Genomic DNA, 25,364 nt, shown 5'->3' on the forward strand with positions numbered 1-25,364 from the left:
GCTGAAGTAATCGACCGTACTACCAAATTTAGGTCCAACTCTTCAATAGGAAATACCCACCTTGTATCATCAGACAATGTCAGATGTTCTGACATTCCGCCACCACACAAAAGAACAACACACTTTATATCACCTGACAATTCTAGGAATTCTGATATCCCAGAATCACAATGACGATCTACTCACTGCGTTTCATCTTGAAATGCCAGAATCTCTGACATTCTCAAACATTGCACAGCAATGATCCATTGGAAACTCCTATGTCAGAAAACTCTGACTCATGTAGAAAAACTGTCTTCCGATAAGGGACATACCCACTAATGATCAGCATGTTGATATTTGTGAATACACAAGGAAAAATATGTCTGAACCATCAAATGATACATGTTCTAAAAAAGGTATCCCAGTACATTTTCCGACACCAGCATGTTATACTACAAGTTCTTCCAAATTTTGCAGTTTTGTGCCAAAAGAAAAGCATAAAATAAGTTGTTTCTATGTTGGTGGTATCAACAAATACACTTCGTCTGAAGCTGCGATGCGATCGTTTCTTTTTGAAAAAAGGTGTACTAGTAACACATCTCCGTTACTTCAACAGATCGAATAGGAGAACTGCCTCCGCTAAAGTTAACACTGACGAATGTGACGAATATATATTACATGAACCTGAAGGTATCTTCATAAAAAATTTGCTTCCTTGGGGTGTTATTCGAAATGAAAAAAATAAGACATAAATAACTACACAGATATACATTAACTAGACAATTTGTTGGAAATTCCAAATAAACCAAACATTTTCTTTTTGTCACACAACCACATGATCTATTTATCCGCGAACTGGAATACCTTTTCGATGTTTACAGTGCATTCTTAGTTTTCATGCTTGGCGATTTCAATTGTTAAGTGTCTGGACCCCGTATCGCATCATTTTCACCAATCAGCGAAGCTTATTAGAAGAGTTTTTACCTCAAAACAATAGCGTGTCCCTTCACGTTCAAGAATATGCTAGAGGGCCTACCCATACATTCCGATTATACTCTAACGGTAATCCAAAATCTGTAATTGGACAATTGTACAGTATATGCAACATATTAGAACATCTGAATATATACACATGTGTATAAACAGAAAGTAAGGTGGTAGAGTTCCTATATCCAATTAGACTTCTTATATGTTTTATATATACTTGGTGTTGCTGTACATGTTGGATTTGTATACAGCTGCAGATCCTCTACTACCTTACCCGATACCATGGTGGGTTCTGATTTTTTTATTAAAAAAAAAATGCTTCTGGAAGATGTGAAAAAAAACTTGACTATCACAAGAGAGAGAAAAGTTTGTTTTTAAAAAAAAAAACAAAAGAAGGAAAGAAAAAATAATAAATTGATATAAGAAGAATATAGACTTACGTGAAAAAGCAAACTTCTTTCTTTCATGACATTGCATTCAACATTATATGTAGTACTCTACTGATGAGTTGTACTGTTTCGTAAGCAATTTTTTCCCGGTCTTGAGCTTTTTGACAATATCTCCTCTAGTATGATTTTGGAATTTGTATAATGCATCTGCCGACTTCAACCAACGCAAGAAGAATAAATGGACTCATTAATGAAGAAATTTAATCGTGTAGTAGTACGCTATAATTAAAACAAGTAAATCTACATTTGAAATAAGAAAAAAATGCATCTTAAACAAAATGATCTTTTCAAACAACATTGTACACAAGTACAGATTTGCCCCAATCATTGACGACATGAAATCTGATGTAATCCCTGTTGAAACACATAGCTACTAGGTATTTTATACCATGTTGGTCGGATAGGGGAATATCAACTAGAGTTCCCTCCTTTGTCAGACGATGGATGTTATAGGAGTATAGCCCACTGACGTAAACATGGAAATGATCATCAGAGCAGACGTCATGTACAACAAAATGCATGCATGTGACTGAAAAGTGTTGAGAACACCAACTGCACAATTCAGGAACAGATTCGTTTAAACGTTTAAAAGTTTATAAGATTCAAGCCATAATAATTATTTTTAGCATTTTTCTGATGGAATGGTATGTACTGTGTTACAGTTAAAAAGAAATCCATGTACTTTTACTCAGGGTGTCGTTCGGTCCTCTGCGAATAATTTGCTGTTGCATCTTTTTGTAGCCGCTTATTCTTAAACTATGTGCGGTATGGCATCTTGAGGTACAGTTTCAAAGAGATTCAAACACTTTCATTCTATTGTCCAGACAGCAAGAGCCCTCATGTTCCTGGTCCTTATTTTGTCTTTACTACTAAACGCTTGACATTACACCCCCTAAAAAAAAAAAAAAAAAAAAAAAAAAAACTTTCATTTGTAGTATACAGATGTATGCCAACTTGTGGCACAATTTTATTAGAGGTCCTTGCACTTAAACTAAACTCATTATTGTCTGGACTTTAAATACCATATGTCCAAAGACTCTGGACGACAACAGCGCCATACAACCGCGGTTTATTTTGCGGTCGTATTAAAACGGATTTTTGGACATTGCTACCCAGCTGAAATGACGCCTTCCCAATAATTAACGCTACAAAATATATTTCAAAGAAGAGTTATTGTCACATTTGCGTATATTAATTGATTAGATATAGAATGTAAAATGAAAAAGATATATGAGATTTTCTGAATCTGTTGTAAGTATACTGTTACATGCAACTACGGAAAAATATTTGGGTCAATTTTACGCTGGAGAAAATATTTAAAAATTTGAGGCCACGAGTCCAGCATAAAATTGACCCTAATTGGCTTTCATAGTATCTGTACAGTGATACATGTAATCATTATGATGCGCAAACCAGGGGCGGATCTAGACACTTTGAAAAGGGGGTGCAAGCCGGGGTTCATCAGAAAAGGGTGAGGTGTTAGGACATTATTTAAATTATTTACCTTTTTTTGTCAATTTTAGCATGAAAATGACAAATTTTCCAACAAAAAAGTGGTGCCAACCACATTCACCCCCTCTGGATCCATCACTGCAAATTGAATTTTATTATTTTAATGATAATAGTAGTATCTGAAAATACACACTGCTCTTATAGTACGCAACTCACAACAGAAATTGCCATCTTATTACTCTACGCATGTACATTGTACTACAGTATATACGAACCTGTCTAAATTTGCTACAAAATGGCGATTATGGAGATACTGACCAAATAACAGCAATGATGTATTGACACTGTTGATAATTTGTTAATGACTTATGTCTCCATCTGATTGAATACTTGGACAGAAATAGATTCGCACTTAAAGTCGAGATAAAATGAATGGGTATGGTAATTTGTTACCACTGAGTATTATCACTGCTTTTATTTTTACAATAGTTTCTTATGTAGAGGGCATTATCAGAATAAATTGTTCTTGTAGGGTTGGAATACCCTGAATTGTCGTCTCGTTTAATTCAGAATTCCAGGCAAAATAGCACGTAAATCTTCTAAAGGCCAGAAATTGTACAACACTGGATAGGTAATAAATGATGAACCACTCTGAACCTGTAGACACTTTTCGAGTATGAAACTTTTGCATGTACTTATCTATATAGATGGAGTATCCATTCGCGGTGTTTCTGTAAAGAAAATAAACGTAGATATTCGAACTGATTCGAAAAGATTAATAATATTGTTATCAAATGATTTGTTATGTTAGTTTGTTGTCTAATTGATGTTAGTTAGTTGGGCTTTATTATTCTGAGAGCTAGAAATAAGTTTTATCTATTTACAAACTAATTATGTGAAATAGTGGTCCCAATTTTTTTCTTTGAACTATTGAATTTTAAAAATATTGGGTTTTTTGAAAAGAAAAGTACTAAAAAAAACAAGTTTTAAACTAAAAAGCAACAACAAAGAGCGATACCTGCAATCTATAGAGGTCGAAAATGTTTTAGGTATATCTGTAAGACATGCACAGTTGCTATATCATCAAGTCCAATGACCTCGGATGCTGCTAAAAGCACATACTTTGGATCAACATTGACACTTATTCCTAATATAAGCTGGTCAGGAGAAAACAGCCTCATTTTCATAGTTGAAGGAAAAGTAACATATGCCTCGTTGCTAGGCAATATACACACGTCCCATGGTTTGTCTTCAGTATATTGATATGGTTCAGGTACTGACCATTTCTATCTAGGAGCACTACCTTATTTTCTCTACTGTCACAAATATGACGTTTCCTCTGGTTGTGACAGCCATTCCAGATATCCTATCGAAACCATAATCACTTGTAGATATATAGGAAAATCCATGGCGTCTATTTCCAGGTTGTGCTAGTGCTTGAGCCATGTGTCTGAAATCTAAAACATTTGTTTTCTTGTAAACATTCAATTAAGTTTATTTAAATTGGCTTCGGGGAACAAAATGTATTTGTAATTTGCTTATTTGATTTATTTCATAAAAAACACAAATAAATATGAAAGAATAATACTGCAAAAGATTAACACAATGCTTTGCAATTTTAGCTTAATATTAGCACACAACGGTCAAAGATGGAACCAAGATTTTAGCGGAAGTCACCCGTTTTAGTGTAGAGTATACTGCATTCATGCCATTTCGGATGTTGAAAGTAAGCAAGAATCATTGACAGAGAATATTTGACGATTAACAACTTTGAATACTTCAGTCTTTTATTTCATACAGTCATCATACTAGCTGGTCGAGTAGTCTAGGGCGCTGGCCTTAGTGCAAGCCGTGTTGGCATAGATGTCACAGCGGTACGAGTTCGAGTCCCGCGGAAGGAACGACCAAAAATTTGCTTCGCAAATTTGACAGTTCTAGCATCGTTGGGAATTTTTCAGACCTTTCTATATATATATATATATATATTTCTACACTCGAGATAGTTGTAAACAATTTCATTATTTTTTTTTCATTAATAATTTTTTTTTGTCAAGTACCCCATTCACAGCCCTTTCGTAATATTCCCCTATGCATATTTCAACGCTTTTTAGGGCTAGAAATCTGAACATAGGGTTATCCTGAATAATATTAAAAACGAGTCTAAATTACTAAAATAAGTGGAATGTCCTGAAAAAAAAATACTTATACATGCACGCGCCTTGGTAACTAACTTACAACATAGATCAAACTATTTACCTATTAACTGAGAAATGACGCAGTCCAATAATTCATACTTTTCATATCTATTAGAACATAACAATATTGTTTACTCACTCATTGCTATTTTAACTTATTTATCAACCGTATTCGCGATAAGCACCGTTTTGAAACGTGTTTCCTGAGTGCTTTCTCAGAGAACGTTGCAAAGTCGGATGTATGGCTTATACCTTCTCATTCTTGTCGAATATTATTAACTTAAGCAATAGATTTTGAACACAGTAAATAACTTTAAACTTAAAACAAATAATTAAGAAATACATCATGGAAACTGTAATTTATCATTGTTTTACCACGAGCTGCGACATAAATGGCCAGCACGTGATAAAACAATGAAAAAATTGAGTGATCCGTGATTTATTTCAATATGACTAGGTTCTTCATATTTTTATATATACGTAGTCTATGTGTTGCACCAAATGTTGGTCCTGTGTTTACCACTTTTTTCCCAACGGCTGTGGTCTATGAATAATAAACTAGATGATTCATTGTTTAGAACTTTAAATACTATATATTTGTATAACGATAGTCCCTCCTGTACTCAGGTCTGCACTTTTAAGGAAACTGTGCATTCATGCTACAAATTAAATGTATATACAAAATAGACATCGATTTGATTTTCATTACTGCGATAAAAAATCAACCAGAAAGACGTGTGGCACACGGGGCGATCGAGTTTTCATATAATGCTGTATATCGGCCGGGTGAAATAGATATTGTTCCATTTAAATTACACTAATATTCCTTCATAGTTTTATTTTCGATTATAATACTTGAAGTCTAAAGTAAATGGGTATCAAAGCCAACTGTAAATACTTGCATACCTTTTTTGTGTGGATTGTAATTACATGCAAAATGGTACAACACCATGCACAAAAAAACCAAACCAAACAAAACAAAACAAAACAAACAAAAACAAAAAACAAACAAAAAATACTTAATTCATACTTACGTTTAAGGGTCACTAACCAGGGAAAAAGAGAATCTACGTGGTACAACCAGGGACATCCAATAATAATGTATTTCCTTGGCACATCGTTTATAAACCAATCATATTTCAAGATGCGGAGGTTGGTCGGGCTTATATTACATAATACATTCCCTGCTATAATACACATGGTACACAGACATTTTTTCACTTAATTGATATAGAGTCCCTGATTGAATCCTTAGGTAGAGTCTACTTCTTTAATTTTGATTAGTAACTTTAAAAACGATAAAATTACGTCACGTTCCTGTGATATAGTACTGATTGATTGCATTATAAGTTAAGTGAAATAGGGACGAATGATTACGAGGGCGAACTGATTCGAGCTAAAACTAGTGTCAAAAAACAAAATGAAAGTAGACAAAATGTAAATATTATGTCATGTTTGTGGTATGAAACAAGAGTATCTTAATTTAAAAAAAGACGAGGTAATTCGCTTACTATTCTTTTGAAAATATAATTACTTAGCAAATTTAATTGACACAATCAGTAATTCCTTTTGGGATTCGGTGTCCGGTGGTGGAGCTGTTTTCTGATTTGGCCAAAAAATTTTGATCGAGTAGGGGTGAGATTTTGAATTTTTTTCCATTTTTTTCGAATAGTTAGCAACGTTTTTATACTGTCATAGTTAAGAAGATCTTAGCTTTTTGGTGCCATTTGTATGTACAAAAAGTTTTTAATTTACTTGGAAGGAAGCAAAATGTTTTTGAGTCAAATTTTCAGATATCTGGCCTATGGACTAATGTTTTTATGTATATTATACGTATGCATATAAAAAAAAACCTTGCCTGACCCCAGGAACTTACAAATCATAGACAGGGGTGGTTTAAAATTTTGTAGTTCTCAATTTTGTAATATCTATTACATTTTTATGTAATAAAAACTGGAATGTTCAAGTCTGATTAGCTAGGAATAGGGTATTTTAACTACCTACCTGGTTGAGTCTGATTAGCTAGGAATAGGGTATTTTAACTACCTACCTGGTTGAGTCTGATTAGCTAGGAATAGGGTATTTTAACTACATACCTGGTTGAGTCCTTTCTAAAAGGCCTAGTGAAAATCACCCTACAACTGTTGGATAAAAGCTAAATGGCATTGTGTTTAGTTGGTCACACACTTAAGCATGTTTAGCATGTTCAAGTTGATTTCAGTCAATATAACTCTTTAATTTCTCTGGTCAGCCTTTTGTCATTTTAAAAATTGTAGTAAGAGATGGGCTGTGAAATATTTCAGCACTTGAAAAGAGTATTTAGAAAGATAAAAACCAGAGTTAGAAATAGTACCCTGCCTGCGAGCTCGAGACTGGGTATTTTTTTTTAGGGCTGGCTAATTTTTGCGAAGAAATGTGTAGCCATATAGTAAATATATTGTAAAATTACATTCAGGACTGGCTAGAAATTGAGAGAGTTTCCTACCCTGTAAAAACATCATTTTTTTATATACACAAATACCTGATACGACCCCTGCACTAAGGACACTGTTTTATAAAACATCTCTCTATATACATGTGTACAGGCCTCGTACAAAGACTTAACACATATCATTATATAGGCACTCTCTGAGGTGAATATAATAATCAGTTATCATATTGATCATTTTGGATAATTTCTTCATAGTCTTTTCATTCTTTGACAGTTGATACAAAAAATGTTTGTATACAGGTGTATAGTTTAGACTTAGGAAGTGTAATACTTCAAATCACAAGAATTAGTCACTCTGTAGTTGTTAAGTATAACTGCAGAAAATAATTATTTATCTGCAATAAATAATTTTTCTCATGTTTCTACAGCCAGGTTATATTCTCTCATACTAGTACTACTGTGGTGATAATTAAAAAAGTTGATATTTTCCAATGACAACATATCAAATTGACAATAAACAAGATAACATCAGTTTGAATATCTAAATATATCCTTTCATCTTGCTCTTTTGGGCTCCTTGTGGTACTGATGTGTTCTGTATATCTCTTTTCTTTTTCTCCTGTAGGATAAACCTAAAATGTAGTTATGTATTAAGTCACAGTCTTTATAAAAATCAGACAGGGAGTGATTCATGCATGTCAAAAATCCACCAAAATCAGTTTTATTTCTTGTTAAGAAATAAAATGATATACAAATAAATATATAAAACAAATACTATTTTGAGAATGTCCTCCTAGTTTAAATTAGATTGTTTTAAACTTATAAAGATACAAGTGCCCAATACCTAAGTCATGTGAATTGACAGAAATGTGTTCTTTTTAAAGATACAGCTGTCGTTCATATACTTAGCATAATATTCATCTTTTGTACATAGTAATAGGCCATAACAGTCCTTATGAAATACCGCCTGGCAGATAGACTTGACAGACAAAAACTCAGTCTGTCAAACCAAATTTTCGAAGTTTTAGACTGCCTCTGGCTCATATATGTTGTTTATTTGTGAAAGGGGTCTAATTTGGGTTTTGGTCCGACAAGTTTGAAATCTATTCGTGAAGAATACCATAACCATGCATGCATTGTGAATGAATTAGTGCTAAAAAAGTATTGGTATTGGTATTGTTAAGTTAAAATTAAAAAGTATCGATCAGATGGGGATCTGTTCTGTTTATTGCTGAGCCTCTAGTATGTACTTTTTAGATAAAAGCAGTTATGAATTAAACACACTGGTTTCTACAAAATGACAGGAGATGATGGTTCAGACACAGACCCCTTGATACAAAAAAACGACAACAGTACTGCAGATTATAATCCTGATCTTGATAATATATTCATCAATGAAGAGATTCAACAGAATAGAAGTCTTTGTTCACAAGTCATATCATTTGTCTACCTAAAGCTGAGAGTAGTACTGTCTACAAGGTATGTAATAGGAAGATAGGATGTGCCAGAGCTACATGTACTCAAATAACATTTGACTGTGGTGATAACAGAACCTCACAGCTTTGTTCAGTGTTGTTATATTGCTGAGGTCTCACCAAATGGTAATCTGTGAGACCTTTCTACAACACACGCTGTGCAAATGCGTTAAAAGTTCAAACAGTCACTTCCTGTCTGCTGACATCACTTCCTATTAAAAGTTACTTCTGGCACAATGATTTTGAACCATTCATACCGGTATTTTAACAGAGAATCTATCGACGCTCTGTCTTTATTAGCAAAGACAATCTAATGCATACCATATTTCCTTAACTAATCAAAGGTCATGAAACTTTTGTACATTAAACATGTCTAGCATTTATGTTACTGTGAGTATGGTGATATTTGTGGTACTATATAATTAAATTCTAATCAATCTAATTAAAGCCCATCTCATAGTGCTACTTATTTTCTGTTTTGTCACATATGGCAAAATATTGGGAGCACTTCAAGATCGACTTTTACCCACGAAAACCATGAAAATTGATACCCCACGAATAATAGTAATTTCTCAGTAATACATTTGTACCAGATTAATTGTTATCTCCATGAATTTGCTTCAGAGGGTGAATTAAACAACAAGTCCAACACTTGTTCTTCAGCATGTACTCTGGAACCGTACACTGTAGAGTGGGCATTTACTTTTTTATAGGGGGGGGGGGTTCTCATAAATAGGTTTGAAGAAAACTACAATATATTTCTAGGCTTACAACTTCTTTTCATAGAAATCTACTCAAATATAGTCTCAGTTATAATGATTTTTCTGTTGATAATGCCTACTCAGTTACATAAAGCAAATTTCACTTCATTTTTACAGATACTTTTGGAAGTGCTTGTTACTTGGACAGTTTATTTCTGTGTTGCTATGTGGAACTGGTGTAACAAGTGGACTGTTATCTGGTAAAGGAGTGCATGTCCCTACAGGTTTGTCTGTTATACTGATTTCTATAATTGTTTAAGAGAACTTACAAATGGAAAAATTTCAATTTACAATTAACAACATCATAAATTATTGCTAGAAGGATTTGTGACATCATAGGTCAACCACTTATTTATTTTTTCTTGCCACACATTATAAAATGCACTCACTTACTATTGCTGGTCCCTTTGAAATACGCATATCTTGGCTACAATTCCGAAAAAAAAAATTAAACAGTTAGAATTGTGTCCTATTTGAATCAAGTAATTTGTTCAAGCCTTGTTATTGTTGTTTTTTTACCATAGTAAGCATTATGATTATTAATAGTTTTATTTGAGTAGTAGTCCACCTAATAATCCCTTGGGATGGCTTGAGATAAAGAAAAATGGACTATAATGTACAAGATTTTCTTAGTTAAGATTATTTGAATCTTAATTCGTAATGTGTGGTGCCTGATATTTTCCATTTTTGTGCTACTGCTCACAAGAACTTGTTATCATCTGTTGTTCTTGTTCTTTGCGACGAAGTGACAAATGGTAGGCATCACAAGCATTGAAAAAAAGAATTCACTGCAATAAATAAAGTCTCTTTTTAAAAAGCAAAATACATACATTTTGTATTTGAGTTAGAGTTAAAGTCAAACAGAATAGCCCCAAAATAGGATTAAATTACTTCATCATAGAAATAAGTCACCCAACTCTTTTTCTTGCAATATTAAAAAATATAAAATTCTCTATAATTTTCCTGCCAATTATCTCCCCTTTGAAAGAGTTTTGCTCATATTATCTCCCCTTTAAATAGGCCTTTTAAAAATAGTATTTTTAATTTTACCATTCTAATTTTTATTTCAAAAATCAATTGAAATAATTAAAATATGTTATTCTTACATCATTTCAAACACTATTAGTTTATAGAAAATATATGTATGTATGACATTGCAAGATGACAGAAAAGAATGCTCTGTGTAATAGGTATGATTGATCTACCTTAATCAGAACTTTAGACATTTAGAAATAATACCTTGAGGTAATTATTTTAGCAATGTAAACTTTAGTTAACTGTTATTTTATTTTTCAGCACAGAGTTTCCTGAACTATGTTTTACTATGTATAGTTTTTACTGTTAGTTTTGCCTGTCGCCCTGGGGACAGATCATTAGGATATATTCTGAAGACCTCAGGATGGAAATATTTCATCATCTCTGTAGCTGATGTAGAGGCTAATTACCTTGTTGTCAAAGCATATAGTTATACTACTATTACAAGTGTTCAGGTAATAATGATAGAATAATTAAATTGAAAAGAGTAAATAACCAAAATAATATAACAAGTACCAAAGAATGCTTAGGTTTTATGAGTGTGCAGAACTTGGCATGGGCATGAGTTAAATCTTAATGTGTTCTTGGCATGAGGGAATATATTTTGTTAATTCGTGATAACCAATTGCTTATCCTATTTATTATATCAGATTTTCTCCCTTATTTGTTGCTTTTTTCAACATAAAATTCAAAGTTTGTGAATGGTGGATTAATATACATGTTGTGATGTTTTGTGATGTTTTGGTGGGAGAAAGTTTGAGAGTGAAATTACTGCATTTATTTCACAGCATGAATAATTGAAATTTTTTACACAGGGAACAATCGGTAAGTCACTGCTATCTATATTATTAAGGAATTTATACAAACACATATACAAATATTTTGTAAATGACCTTCCATGGGAGACCAAAATAATGGTCATATAAGACAACTTCATACAATACACTCCATGGGGATATTATGTTAAATCATAGTCTTTTAAGACAGGTTATTGTTGAAGTAGTTACTAAGACAGGTTTTAGAAATGAGTATTGCTTTTAGACTACATGTTAAGTTTTTTTTTTCTTGCTGATTTAATATTTTTGCTACATTGTGTATTCATTTTAGATGTCTGAGTCAGGACATGAAAACAAAAACATGTAAATTATTGTCCCCAGAAACTTTGGGTTATTCCTCCTTTAATATGGGTAATGATATACTCATTATGGGAAAACAAAATTACTCATTTTTTCTGGTAAATTAGTCCCTGGATTACATTCTTTTGATTTCCGCTAGAAACTTGGTTCCCTTGATTACTCTTTCAACAAAAACTTAAAATTTTCAACACATTAAACAAAAAAAGTAGAGTATTTATTTTTGAATATTGATCTTCCTTTTTATTTGGTATAATGCTTCTAATGAGTTTACCCCTTGAAACATGTACAGTATACCAATATTTTTATTATTTGTTTTCTTTATATTGGTATTTTTCATTTATTGTATATTGTTGTCGTGTCTGAAGTTAATTTAGACACACCCCTTGTAAACATTTTATAGTTAAACTCTGTTGAAACTTTACAACTTGTGTGTTGAAATGTTTTGAAACTTGGTTGGATTATTGATAGCATTTATGAAATGAAATTTAATTCTGCTTGGATGGCTTCTGATGTGTTTTGGCTGCTCAATCAAAGTTACCATACAAACCAAGCCCTATTGGCAAATTTGATTTGTTTTGGGGAAACCTTTGATACTTTATTGTAGCATTTTTAAAGCTTGTTTCTAAATACCAGTATGCTTCTATATAAAATATTGGTTATTTATACAATTTTGTGTACACTACCATAAGATTTCGAATTTGGCGACTAGAAATCCCATCACTGACCAATTAGATTATGTTGATTTTTCGGAAAGCACAGTTTGGTTATCTGTGAACCATGAATACCAGTGGGTTTTATAATCAATTATCAATATTCAGAGTCTTCAGATGTTAGATTGTTTTATAACATACAGTTGGAATATGTTTAGGTACAGTGCTAGCATACCACATTGCTATCCTGAGACATCCTTCCAAGTCAAGAGTTTTTAGTCCACCTTCGCTCTCCTTTGAGGGAGCAAAGGTGGACTCAGAACCTTGACTTGGGAGATTGTCTTGAGAATGCATTTAAATTACTAAAGTATTTAAAGTCTAGATGCCCATTTCTTGATGTGTTTGATAATGATTTTTATTATATTTTCAACCCATTTACCGAGCAGTGATTTACCAAATGTTCCCAGTGTAATTTTTTCGATAATTCACACTGTGAAATAAATTCGGTAATTTCACTCTCGTGCTTTTTCCTGCAAAAATTTGACAACACAAATATAAATCTGCCGTTCACAAAATTTTAAATTTATGTTGAAAATAACGATGAATAATGGAGGAAATCTATATAATAAATAGAATAATTAATTGGTTATCATGAATAACCAAAATATGATCACTCATGCCAAGAACGCATTAAGATTTTAACTCGTGCGCGGAACAAGTTCTGCACACTCGTTAAATCTAGGCGTTCTTCGGCACTTGTGATAATATTTTGGTTATTCACTCTTTCCAATTAATTATCCTATTATTATCTTATCATAGTACACCTCAATATGTGAATGACTTTGCTCTTGTATTTATGCCATTGCTTGACTTTTTCAAAACACATATTATTTTGAGTTTTAGCCTATACTTAATTAAATAAATTTCTCTTAATATATGTCCTATATTTGGGGCATATGAATATCCTTACGCAGGTATGGCTGTACTAATTGTTGATATTTTTTTATTGAACTAATCATGCGATTGTGTTAGTACGATCATCAAGATATACATTTTATTTCTTTTGAAATCTTCATGTAAATTTTTGACCCTGTGTTGCTTTTATCACAAGATTTATTGCCTTGTGATATAAAGTTCAAGATCAATTTCAAAATTTTCAACAAATAATTAATAAATGAGGCAAATATTACAGTGATTTTTCATTGCTTTAATCTAATAGTGTTGATTTTGGATGTTTGTTCACAATATCTAAGTTGTCTGTTGCAGCTGCAGCATGATACTTAGAAATAAATTATTTCGCCCTAATGTCAGTAGTGTTTGACGATGTTGGTCATTAATATGTCAGCTGTGTGTTGCTATTTGACTTCTTAGTTTATTTTGAAGAAGTATCATCCTTCTGTTACCATGGATTTTATTACTGTTGATGTCACGGCCTTTCAGAGCTTACATGAAGGTGTGTTTACACTTATTGAAGACATTTTGGTGATTTTTGTACATATTTATTATTTTTATATGAGTTATATGATGGTGCATTTGTTGTGTTTCACCTTATCTGTTCTTTTTTCTACTGTTAACCTTCTGAACAGTTCATGTTAAAAGTTTTCTGCCATTGACACTGCGCTTATGCCTCATCTGGGAGATTATTACCGAAAGGCCAATTTTTTTTATGTAAAGATTCAATTATGTAGTACTTTGCACAGAAAATATAGTAGTTTTTTTACAAAAATCTCTAGCAAGTCTTACATTTTTATGTTGGAGGTTCTAAAATTTTCATTGATTTTGTTGGAGTCTCCCTTTTAATGTGGGAGGGTTAACAGGTATGTGCTAGTGACCTTTTTTCTTTATTTCAGTTGTTAGATTGTTTCAGTATTGTTACAGTGTTAGTGCTATCTATTTGTGTATTGGGTACAAGATACCACTTTGTTAATGGTGTGGGAGTGTTAACATGTGTGCTAGGACTCATTGCTCTGGTATTAACAGATTCACTCACAGGAAATAATAAAAGTCAGACTGGTGGTAAGTATTAACCATGTTATTAAGGTAATGAGTTCAAACCGGAGAAGTGTTAACATTTTGTAGGACTCTTTGCTAGGGTGTTAACAAATTCACTCACAAGAAATAACAAATATAAGACCAGTAATGAGAATTAATCCATTTGTTATGTGTTAACATTCAATTTGTAGTGGTTTTGATTGTATAAATTATTTTCAAGCGTGAACATCGTTTTCTCTTTCAGCTCCAAATAAGATTTTAGGTGATTGTTTATGTGTGAGTGGTGCATTTCTGTATGGTGTGTCTAATGTAGCAGAGGAATTTGTGGTGAAAAAGTTTGACAGAACAGAATTTCTTGCCATGCTGGGACTGTTTGGTAGTTTTATTAATGGTGTTCAGTTGTAAGTAGGCATTAAAGAAAAAGACAATATATTCAGACATCAATTAAGGAAATATAATTTTCAAATTTTTCATCAAATAGTAAAGTGCTGAGGCTGATTCAGACTGGACTGGGCTTATGTATGTACCCCTATAAAATTTGACTAGCTAATTTACCTTTATTTAAAAAATTTAAAGATACAGAAAATATAAGTCATTGGAGGCATGCATACAAACATATATATATGCATTAAGCCTTTCCTAATATGATCAAAAACAAATTGTTTTGCCAACATAACACAGAAAATTTTGTTTTGATCTGCCCACAATATGCACCAACCAATTAAAAAAAAACCCTAGATCTGCTTCAAAGATGTAAATAACACACATTATTACTTTGGAAAATAATTGATATACAATGGAGTACTGGTAATATAAGATTAACATTGTTTAAAAAAAGCGTAATTACTCCCCTTTTTGAATCACTATTATTCTCATTTTTAGATCTTTTTTTTTTTAATTTTACAAGTTCCACTGTTATTTTTTACTGTCTAATACTAAATGATTTTATTTTGTGTTTTTTTTTTTCAGTGCTATATTTGAGAGACATGAAGTTCAAAATATTGATTTTAAATCAGTCGAAATTGGTAATGATGTTTTTATTTATACTGTCGATAGTTTGTGCAAAAAAGGAAATGAGAATGGGCAATAAGAGTCTTATTGGCCTAAAATTCAAATTTTTTTTGCTAAATGATGTAAAATTGGGGCACCATTATGAGATCATAACAATGAACTAATGCCACAAAATATTAATTTTCCTTATACATGTATTTATATATTTTGCTATGTTATGAACAACTGTTATATGATTAAAACAAAGTTGATATTTTTGGGCCATATTCATAGCTTATTGCCCCTACACCTTTTCATCATCTATTTCAAAACTCTCAGTGAATCAGTTACATTTGTGGATGCTTATATTTAGCCATTTCTTTCAGTTTTCGGATTCCTAGGGTTTTATGCATTTCATAGCATGACTATTTTTTGTCCAACTTTTCTTTTCATAATTTCATTAAACACACCTTTTAAGGAAAAGCAGAGGAAATTTACCCTACAGGTGGACCTGGTCCATACTCACAGTTTTTAGTAGAGTCTGAGTTGATCTTTTACTTTTCTTAGTTTGTATGTATTATTTTGTTATTTTATGTTCTTTTTTGTGTGTGTCTGTTGTCTTGTCTTTGTCCCTTGGTTACATCTTCTGATTTCTGCCAGAATCTTGGTCTCCTTAATTATATTCTCACAAGAAATTGGATCAAATCTACCATTCAAATGCATAGAAATTAGACATTTACAGAGCATTGAGTTCAGAATTACAAGGAAAACATTGTTTTGTGTAAACATACTGATAAAAAATGGCAGATATTGATTTTAAATGATAAGATTGTAAGGAAAAGCAAAAAAAAAGAAGACTTCCCATTGTAATGCATTGTTCAGAGATCCTGAAAGTTAACAATAAAATGCAGATAGGTCTTTAGATTTCAATCCATCTTACATGTTTACATCAGGAATTCCTGTAAGGAAAGTAAATCTAGAACAATACTTACATGTGTACAAACCCTATTCACTGTCTATAGGCAAATGTTTACACATATTTGCCTACCTGCCAACATTGTAAATGTCCATGGGTGTTTTATGCATGAAATAGTCCACAGCAGCAAAGAAAAAAATTTCTGGTGCCCTTGAATTTGTCAAAGTATTGTTTTCTGGTTTCTTGTATGACAACACAAACGTAATGCACCACATTTTAAAAGTTTTTATTGTAAATTGTGGTCAGTATTGCTTTTTGAAAATTAATTAAAATTTTTGGGCTCTCAATGGGAAAATTCCCCACAAATAGTGACACTTGGCATGTATGCATTTGGTTTCTGTGGAGTTGTGTTAAGACAGGTCTCACTGTATAAATTTTGTTTTCAGTTCTATGTCTAGCAGGTTTTACTATATGTCAGTTTGCTCTGTATTCCTGTATGACAATAGTAATACAGAAAACAAGTGCCACTACAGTCAATATATCTCTGCTTACTGCTGATTTCTACACTTTATTATTTGGGTTGTTTCTATTTGGATATCAGGTGAGTAACTACTATCAGGGGAGACAACTCTAAATGAGTTTGATTCAAAGCAAAAACTTTGGTTTATTTAAATCTTTTTTTTTTTTTTTTTTAGGTACCAGTATATTTTCTAAAAATCCATTTATTTTGACTCTTTACAGTCTCTTGCATTGAAGTTTTTTCTCCAATAAAAAGATGACCATTTACTTGAAGAATAATCTTCTCTTAAATTACTTAATGGACACATTTGAAACTTCATAAAATGATTCAGAATGCATATATGGTACAAGTAATATATAAATATTTGATCTGAACTCTTTAGGGGATTCTATAAGAACAACATGCACTTTGTCACTGACTGATACAGTCCTTGAACCGATCTGCGCAACGATTTGACGGATCGATGACTGTTGACTGATTGATCGCCGATGGATCGATGACCAGTGACCGATCTGATCGCAGTTTTGTTTTGTAAAATGACGTAAGATCTGTTCGAAATAAAAGAAATGTGAAATAAATGTTTAAATTGATGTTAACATCTATTATATTATGTAAATATTTGTAAAATTGACAAAGGTAACAACAAAAACCGGAAAATACAGTGAGCGTTCTGTGATCACTTGATGCGATCACTGGTATAATGGACCGGTTTGACAGATCAATGACTGACCAGTAACTGATCGGTGATTGATGACCAATCGCAATTTTTGATGCACAGATTGGTTCAGGTACTGTAAATTGTGGAGTTACACAATATTTACGTTTTGTATCCCCAAAAAAGCTTTCTAACACTGCTTGACAGATTTTAATAAAACTATTAGGGATTAAATTAAGTAATGCTATTACATTACAACCAATTAAAAAACTAATTTAAATTACACAATCATTCACAGTAAAAACACGAAAACTTTACACATGCCTTTTACATTGGAAAAATAATATTAATGCCAAGTTAGTTGATGTAATCAAAAACACCACTTATTTCCCCTTTTTTTTCTATATGTCTTTTTGTTTTTATTTTCAGTTCCATGCTTTGTACATTGTTTCATTCCTTGTTGTACTATTTGGTGTTGCTGTCTACAGCTCAAAAGAACCTGATAGAAAAGCTGAAAACAGTGGAGGAATAAATGATGGACAGACTAGTATAGAAATTGGTTCAGATTGAAAACTCTGTATACATGTACATTTACTCATCATACATCAAAATTTTGTTTTGCTTATGGTTATGTTAAATGATCTCCAGGGTTGCTAAGTACCATGAAATTCTTGATCTCCACATTATAGCTTTAAATGATAAGTTGATAAAATTATTCCACCTGACTGTTGTATCTTGTAACAAGGAAACTACCGGTAGTAAAAATAGTGTTCAATGAAAATATATCAGTGTCGATGAAACTTGCCTAAACCAATCAAACCATTTTATGTCTGAATGTTTTGTTTCTCTTTTTTGTTTAAGCTGGTGCAAACATGAGTATATACATCCATAAAGAAACTTCAGAAGATACTGTTTTTCAACAAGTTTCTTTTTTTATTTAGAGTATGAATTAGACTGATGAGAACTTACTTCCTTATTCACCATATCATTCATATAAATTGTTGGGGAGAAATATTTGATTCTTGGGGAAGGGGGTCGCAGGCAGTTTTTGAAAATAATTGTTCTGGTCCAAAAATTGTTGAAAATAAATTATCAGAATTTAATTGTTAAATTGTTGTTCCCTTAGAGCTAGGAATTTCTTGGTTATCAGGCTCTCCAAAATCTTTTAAAGGTTGCCAAATATAGTCCAATTTTATTTCCAATTTGATATCATAAAAACTTGGCACTAAAGCATCTCGACTCCCAAATATTTGGTTTGGTTATAAGTAAATTGAAAAGCTTTTGTCCGTAACAAGGTTAAAAATTAACCTTCCCCTCATTGTTTAATATAAAGAATAAATTGAGAATCAAGATGTCAACTATCAATGCCGGAAAAAAAATATAACATTTTTGTAGATACTCTGAAAGTACTTTAATTCGTCAATACCAATTTTCATGCATTGGGAAAGAAACACAAGTTCACCGATTCTTGAATTTGTGGTTTTGATGTTTTTAGTATATACATCAGTGGAAATCTCCTTTACGTTGGGAAGCAGATTTCATGGTTTTGCCTTCTCACAAAAACCACGATGATTGGTACCCAACAAACAATAGTTCTTTCGTGGGGTATCAATTTTCGTGGTTTTTCACAGTACTGTGAAAGTACTTAGTGTTAGTTTGTAGATCTTTGAATTTGTGGATTTGACCATTCCATCTTACAAATGAAATGGACAATGCCTTTTTCGTTGTGTAACAAATTTCGTGATTTACAAAATTTACGAAAACCACGAAAATTGATACCCCACGAACAATAATACTTTAACAGTAGTAAAACCCATTTGATCAACAATGTTGATGTTAAATATACTCAATAGATGATGTAGGTCTATAATGACCAGTGATTTGAATTCAATTACAATATTAATACATTCCATTGCTTTTTTATTGTTATTTTTTTTTATATTTTAGTTTTAGCTTAGTTTGTATCTAATTCAGTTAAGTTGTGTTTTGATGACTAATGCAATTTGTGCAATAATAAAAAGATAATTTTGAAAGTAATTGTGATTCTATATGTTGATTTAATATACATGTATTGATAATTTTTGATAGCTCATTACTAATAATACTAGAGAATACACTATTACAAGAGGTTTAATATTATGTTAGCTACCGATCATTTTATACTAATGGGGGAGGAGGGCTGGGGTTACTTCGATATTTTGAAGAAAAAAAAATTATTCCATATTTGAGCAAAAAAATTTTTTTCATCGGCCATGGAGAAAAAAATTTTGATTCAATATTTCCACCATCTTTTAACAGTGTGTATTTTCAAATAAAAACTTGTAACTTCTTTTGCTCCTGAAAAAATAATTCTAACTCAACATAAAATCCCCAACCCTCAAGATGAAAATGTACTATTGTAATAGAGAATACACTATTTACAAAATGTGTGTTATTTTGTTACACAAAATGAATTTTGTATGGTCAATTATAAAAGTTAACTTTCTTATCTATCATATGTATGTGTTTTATACCTCCTTCCCACTAAGATTGTAGGTAAATTTAGGAATTCCTCGAGCAGTCTGGGTGGGTCGGTCTGTCCATCTGTAACTGGCTTTTGAGGACTTTATACATCTCTTAAAGGTTATTGAAGTGGACAGGTTTGACTGTATGAGAGATTAAGTGTCAGTCCCTGTAAGAATCAGGCAGTAGGTGAAAAAACCCATTATTTTGATAGTGTAATTTGACTATTTGCACGATCAGAATCCGGGAAAACAGACAAGATTTTCCATGTCATGCTGGACCACTGAGATACAATTTCATTGAAATACACTGAAAATGAACATTTCAAGGGTGGATAACTTAATTGGTCAAAAAACCTCATTTTTCTAAGATTCTATTGAAAAATTTAGGAGCAAAGCCAGTGATGCAAAGATCAAAGAATTGTCATTTTTCAAATAGAGAAAGTATCCTTGAGTGATATAACATTGTCAGATTGGTGGGTTTTTGACATGCTTGTTTCTGATTTTTCCCATTTTGCCTGATTCATACAAATACTTACACTTAATGTTTATACCTCTTTGGGAGCAACTATTTGATTTTTATGGGGGAGGAGGGTAGAGCTAGGAACAAATTTCTTATCATACCTTTTTATTTTGAGAAATTTGGGTCCTGCCTTCTTTTTTCTTTTGGGGCTGGGTGCTGAACTATTTTTACACAATATTAGATCCTGCCTTCTCATTTCTTGAAAATTTAAATCCTGCCTTTTTATTACTATTTGGTCGTAGCTACCCCGAAAAATCAAATGGTAGTCCTTGTACTATAAATTACGTGCTTAATACCATGATGTGGTTAGGATTAGATAGTATTTGTTTCACTGTATTTTGGAACTTGTAAATTTTTTCTGTGATAAAACATACTAACTGCTAGTCCTTAGAAAAAAATATGTTTATTGTTGCAGTGCTTAAATGATGTGCCATTATTTGCTTACATTAAACTAGAATATTTAATGTTTCTGTTTTCATTTTCCATATTCCTGTATGTACATGGAGTATTTATCATTAACAATATTTTTATACGGTAATTAACATTTTTATAAGGCCTGATCTTTGTATGGGTTTATTGTACAGTGCAATTTGAATGCTAGACAGAGCTCCAATTCCTATTTCATAAACTTGTAACATTACACAAGGATCTTTCCTGGGAAGAAATGCCTAAGGAAGACAATAAAAGCATTATACCATTAAAGGACTGCTATTTTTTTTTGTGGTTGTATAAAATCTTTTCGACGGTGAAATAAAATGCTCTGCAGTGAGCAGCTTGATACAACTGCAGAGGTCGAACCCTGAACAGTTGAGGCAAGTATGGACACATTCAAACTTGATACAGCTTTGAATTTTTGATTCTGATTAGATACTTGACACAGGATAAGAATTTGCCCAGAATTGAAGTCGTCTCTTCTTGGCCTCTTATTCCTGAACAGTTTCAGTTGGAAAATCCAGAACTAATTCAAACCTTTCTTTGGGGATATGGCACGTTTTGGTACAATTTTAAATGATCCATTCCCTTTTACTGAAGCTATTGCACAGAAATGAGGTAAAAAACTTGTTTCTGACCCCATATTCTTACTTGGTGCAAGTCACAACCCCAAAAATTAATCTTCCTCATATGTAAAAATGCACCTCGTAATGCAATTTCAAAGAACTTCATTCATTTTTTACAGAAATGCATGCATGTTTCTGGCTCCTTTTTTGGCAAATAATTCCAAAAAGGTTCAAGTCTGAACCCCCAAATCAAACCCAGCCTTCCTTCGGTAATATAGTCCTTTGAAACAATTTCAAAGAGATCCTTTAACTAATGGGCAAGTTATTGCCTGGACATTAGGGAAAAATTATTGTTTCTGGTTCAACTTTTTGGCCTCTAAACTCTAAAATATTCAAGTCTTAACCCCAAAAATCAAAACCAGTCTGACCATTCGTAGACATTCCTATGCTTTTACTGGAGGTTTAGAGTCAAGTTATATGAAATGCTTGCTTTTTGCCTCTAATTCTAAAAAGGTTGCAGCCATAACCCCCAAAATTAAAGACAAACTTTTTTTGATTTTGGAACCTCGTTATGAAATTTAGTAAGGTCAACCAACTAATGTTCAAGTTATCACATGAAAACCATGTGTCTATGGATGTCAATGCATGAAAGATACATGTAGTGCCATGCTATTATATGAACGCAAATTCTGTGTGGTTATATATAAATTAGTTCCCACAATGCACAATCCATGAGTTAATAAAGACGACCATTAACTTTCTGTAGTGATGACTTAAATCTTGTTGCAACACAACCCAAGCTCCACGCAATGGCAGACGTTCGTTCCCTCTTATGAACTGCTGCGGGCAGACCTTTCAAAATTCCCTGACATTATTCAAATCAAACGTTTGACAATCCGATAACATTGCGTAAAATCATTCACGTTTTCCTTTTTTACAAGATTCTTGCCTTTTCGGAGAGGTAATATGGAAAGGACTACCAGTAGCGTCTAGAGTGAATTTTGAACGTCAGACGATGCTTGAACACAAACCAGTTATAGAAACCTTATTGTAAGAATTCTAGAACAGTAGTTTTGGCAAGCTTTTAATTAATGCATTTGTTGCAATATGATAACTCCATACACATGTGCTGAAAGTGTTTCTCTACAGAGGATATGAACGTTGATGATATAAAGATGCATGAAGTCATTGTGTTGGTGGTACAATTAGTCATGAGTTGTCCATTTTCATTGATCTGTAAGAGTAGAAAAATAGGAGATATAGTATCATTGTCAATGAGACAATCATCCACCAAAAGCCAAGCAACAAACAATTAAAGTTCTGCAGGTCACCACAAAGTCTTCAATGATGGACAAAACATATACCATAAAGCAAGATATAAAAGGCTAAAAAGAAATGAAATAAAACTATTCATAGAAGACGAAAATCGACATAACCTATAGAAAAAAAAACGTGAAACGAATAACAATGATCATAAAAAATCACAACCATAGGGATAGGCAAATGAAGAATGTGGCGGGGTTAAACTTGTTTGTGATTGGTCATACCTCCCCTATCATGGGACAGTGGTGAGAAAATACAACAATAAAACGAACTATAAAAATCTGTTTATTTTGGATTTTACTCTTCTGATCGAGACAAAATACAAACACAATCAAACAGGACAAAAAACAACCAGCTGCACACATATTTATAAGAGTATTGATTTTTTCTGTAAGCTAGTTCAAAATCCAAAAGCAACTGATAAGTCAAGATATAAGGTTTACTGCATAGTCTCAGCATTATGCAATGTATGTGTAGAAAATAGTTTACAAAATATGAGCTTGGAATAGATAGGTCCAACCTGGATTGAACCTTAAAATATTATCACAAGAGAGGAATTAGATTACCATCAGCTTTCATTACTAATCCATCCTTAGGTTTAGTTTCAAAATTGTATCTGATGTTGCCGACCAACCAAACTGGCCACCATTACAATAAATAGAACGTAAGGGGTCGTAATAAGATTGCAGTTTTTTTTCTGTTTTACCCCCTCTCCGTCCCCAACCCTTTTTAAGTTCTATTTATAGTAGACAGCAGTAATTAATGTTGGTTTGTCGGTGGTATCATCGGATGTAATTTTGAAACTAAACACCTCAAGGATGATTGTGACCAAGTTTAGTTCTAATTTGTCCTATGGTTTCAGAGGAAAATATTCCAAAGTCCAAGGGCCAAAATAAAGTCAAAACTAGGTCAACAGGATCAATAACATATTGTATACAGAGAGAGAAGCTTTTGTCTCAATTGAAAACACGGGTTCAATGGTTGCCTACTGGTACATTATTGTAGCCCTTTCCGTCTACCTAAACAGGAAAGTTTAAAAAAAATAACTAGATTGTCATATAACTTTAGTATAATATTAAACATTTACTATCTTTTAAAAAAAGATAGCAGACGCAGTAAAATTTTGTTCTTTTTACTTATAAGTTTCTACATTTTATTCAAGAAAATCAGCACACTGTTTCGATACAGTTTTTTTTTCTAACGCCACTCAGTTATCAGTATTTGGCCAATCGGGAAACAGAGTTGCGATCAGGTGATTTGCGTTTCCATAGAAGAGCGTCCTTAAGGTCAAAGGGCAAAAAGCGAAACTATACCGACTGCGTCGGAAAAATATAGGTATAATAATCTGCAATATAACAATAAATGTAGAATCGCCCTGGTTCATCCATCCATATATTGGTTATAAGTTTTGCATTTCAGAGAATGGCTTTACCAAATGGGATGAGATAGTGATTAGAATGTTTTGTATCAATAAAGACTGGTCTAGTTAATTTTTCGTCATTTTCACTCCTATCGTTCTAAGGTTGATATTTTTCTTTTGGTGTTCATCTCGAATGGAAGCAATTATATTGTATTATGTTCACTGCTAAATAGACCTAGTTATATATCTAGATTACTGGTGAATCAACTGAATCACCCTCTTCAGTTTCTTTATATCCATATCTTCCAGTATTAAGTCTCATAATTTTTTTTGTCATTTTCACTTTTACCGATCAATAATTTTTGCTTTTGATGTTACTTCATCTCATTGCATAAATTACACTGGTTAATAAACTTCAATCTAAATTTCTGCTGAATAAGTTAAATCGTCATGTTTCTTTTTAATATTTTTTTCATTAAATCAATCAGTTTCTGTTAATGCGTTCATGCTGTAAATATTGGTCAAGATAAATTTTAGTCATTTTCACTTTTACTGCCCTGTTTTTTTTGTTTTTTTTTTTTTTAGAAATTTCTCTTTCGAGCTTATCTCAAATGAAGGCAATGATTGCATAATACTATTATCTAAATTTCTTATGAATCAGTTGAATCATCATCTTATGTTTCTTTATATCCATATCCTCCAATATTATTAAGTCCCATAAAATTGTCCATTAAAATGTTACGATGTCCTTCATTTAATATATTGAATTCTAGTAAATTGTATATACATGCCTTATCATGATGATCTAGTTCTTTGTTATCAATCAATTTCCGTAAATGTATTCCTTTGTTATCAATCGATTTCCGTAAATGTATTCCTGTTATTTCTAATAAGGTAAATATTACCTACAAGGAGAAATGATAATGGATTATGTTCTGGTTGCTATATATAGACATAGAGGTAGGCAAACCCTATCCTCAGTTTCTATACTGGGAAAAGGATTTCTATATAAAACTTATACAGAATCGTTATA

At 32.3% G+C, this 25,364-nt stretch overlaps 1 protein-coding gene and 1 long non-coding RNA gene across 7 annotated transcripts in view; one reads left to right on the top strand and one right to left on the bottom strand.

Moving 5' to 3' along the window:
* Positions 1-21,114, top strand: part of LOC148613904 (queuine/queuosine transporter SLC35F2-like) — a 27,538-nt gene extending 6,424 nt beyond the window's left edge. Inside the window, exons 1-10 of one of the 6 annotated variants that reach the window (XR_015923505.1) lie at positions 6,446-6,563; positions 8,754-8,975; positions 9,850-9,956; positions 11,029-11,222; positions 14,404-14,569; positions 14,790-14,946; positions 15,515-15,570; positions 16,898-17,052; positions 17,354-17,512; positions 18,056-18,194. Coding sequence is in view for 5 of the 6 variants with exons in the window: in XM_088587578.1 (XP_088443704.1) it covers positions 8,794-8,975; positions 9,850-9,956; positions 11,029-11,222; positions 14,404-14,569; positions 14,790-14,946; positions 15,515-15,570; positions 16,898-17,052; positions 18,056-18,196 (1,158 nt within the window). In the remaining variant the exon portion in view is untranslated. Of the gene's footprint in view, positions 1-6,445; positions 6,564-6,583; positions 6,701-8,753; positions 8,976-9,849; positions 9,957-11,028; positions 11,223-14,403; positions 14,570-14,789; positions 14,947-15,514; positions 15,571-16,897; positions 17,053-17,353; positions 17,513-18,055 lie in introns of those variants that run through there. The other 5 variants (XM_088587576.1, XM_088587577.1, XM_088587580.1 and 2 more) reach the window with 5 other exon arrangements.
* LOC148613905 (uncharacterized) lies at positions 1,145-6,451 on the bottom strand. Its single transcript, XR_015923506.1, has 4 exons — positions 6,100-6,451; positions 3,889-4,327; positions 2,923-3,601; positions 1,145-2,310 (listed from the first exon to the last, which is right to left on the bottom strand). It is a non-coding gene; the product is annotated as an uncharacterized LOC148613905 (long non-coding RNA).
* Positions 21,115-25,364: the final 4,250 nt, after the last annotated feature.

Source organism: Perna viridis, chromosome 6 (assembly GCF_037379345.1).
Source record: "Perna viridis isolate PV_CMFRI_1.1 ecotype Kerala chromosome 6, ASM3737934v1, whole genome shotgun sequence".
NCBI lineage: Eukaryota > Metazoa > Mollusca > Bivalvia > Mytilida > Mytilidae > Perna > Perna viridis.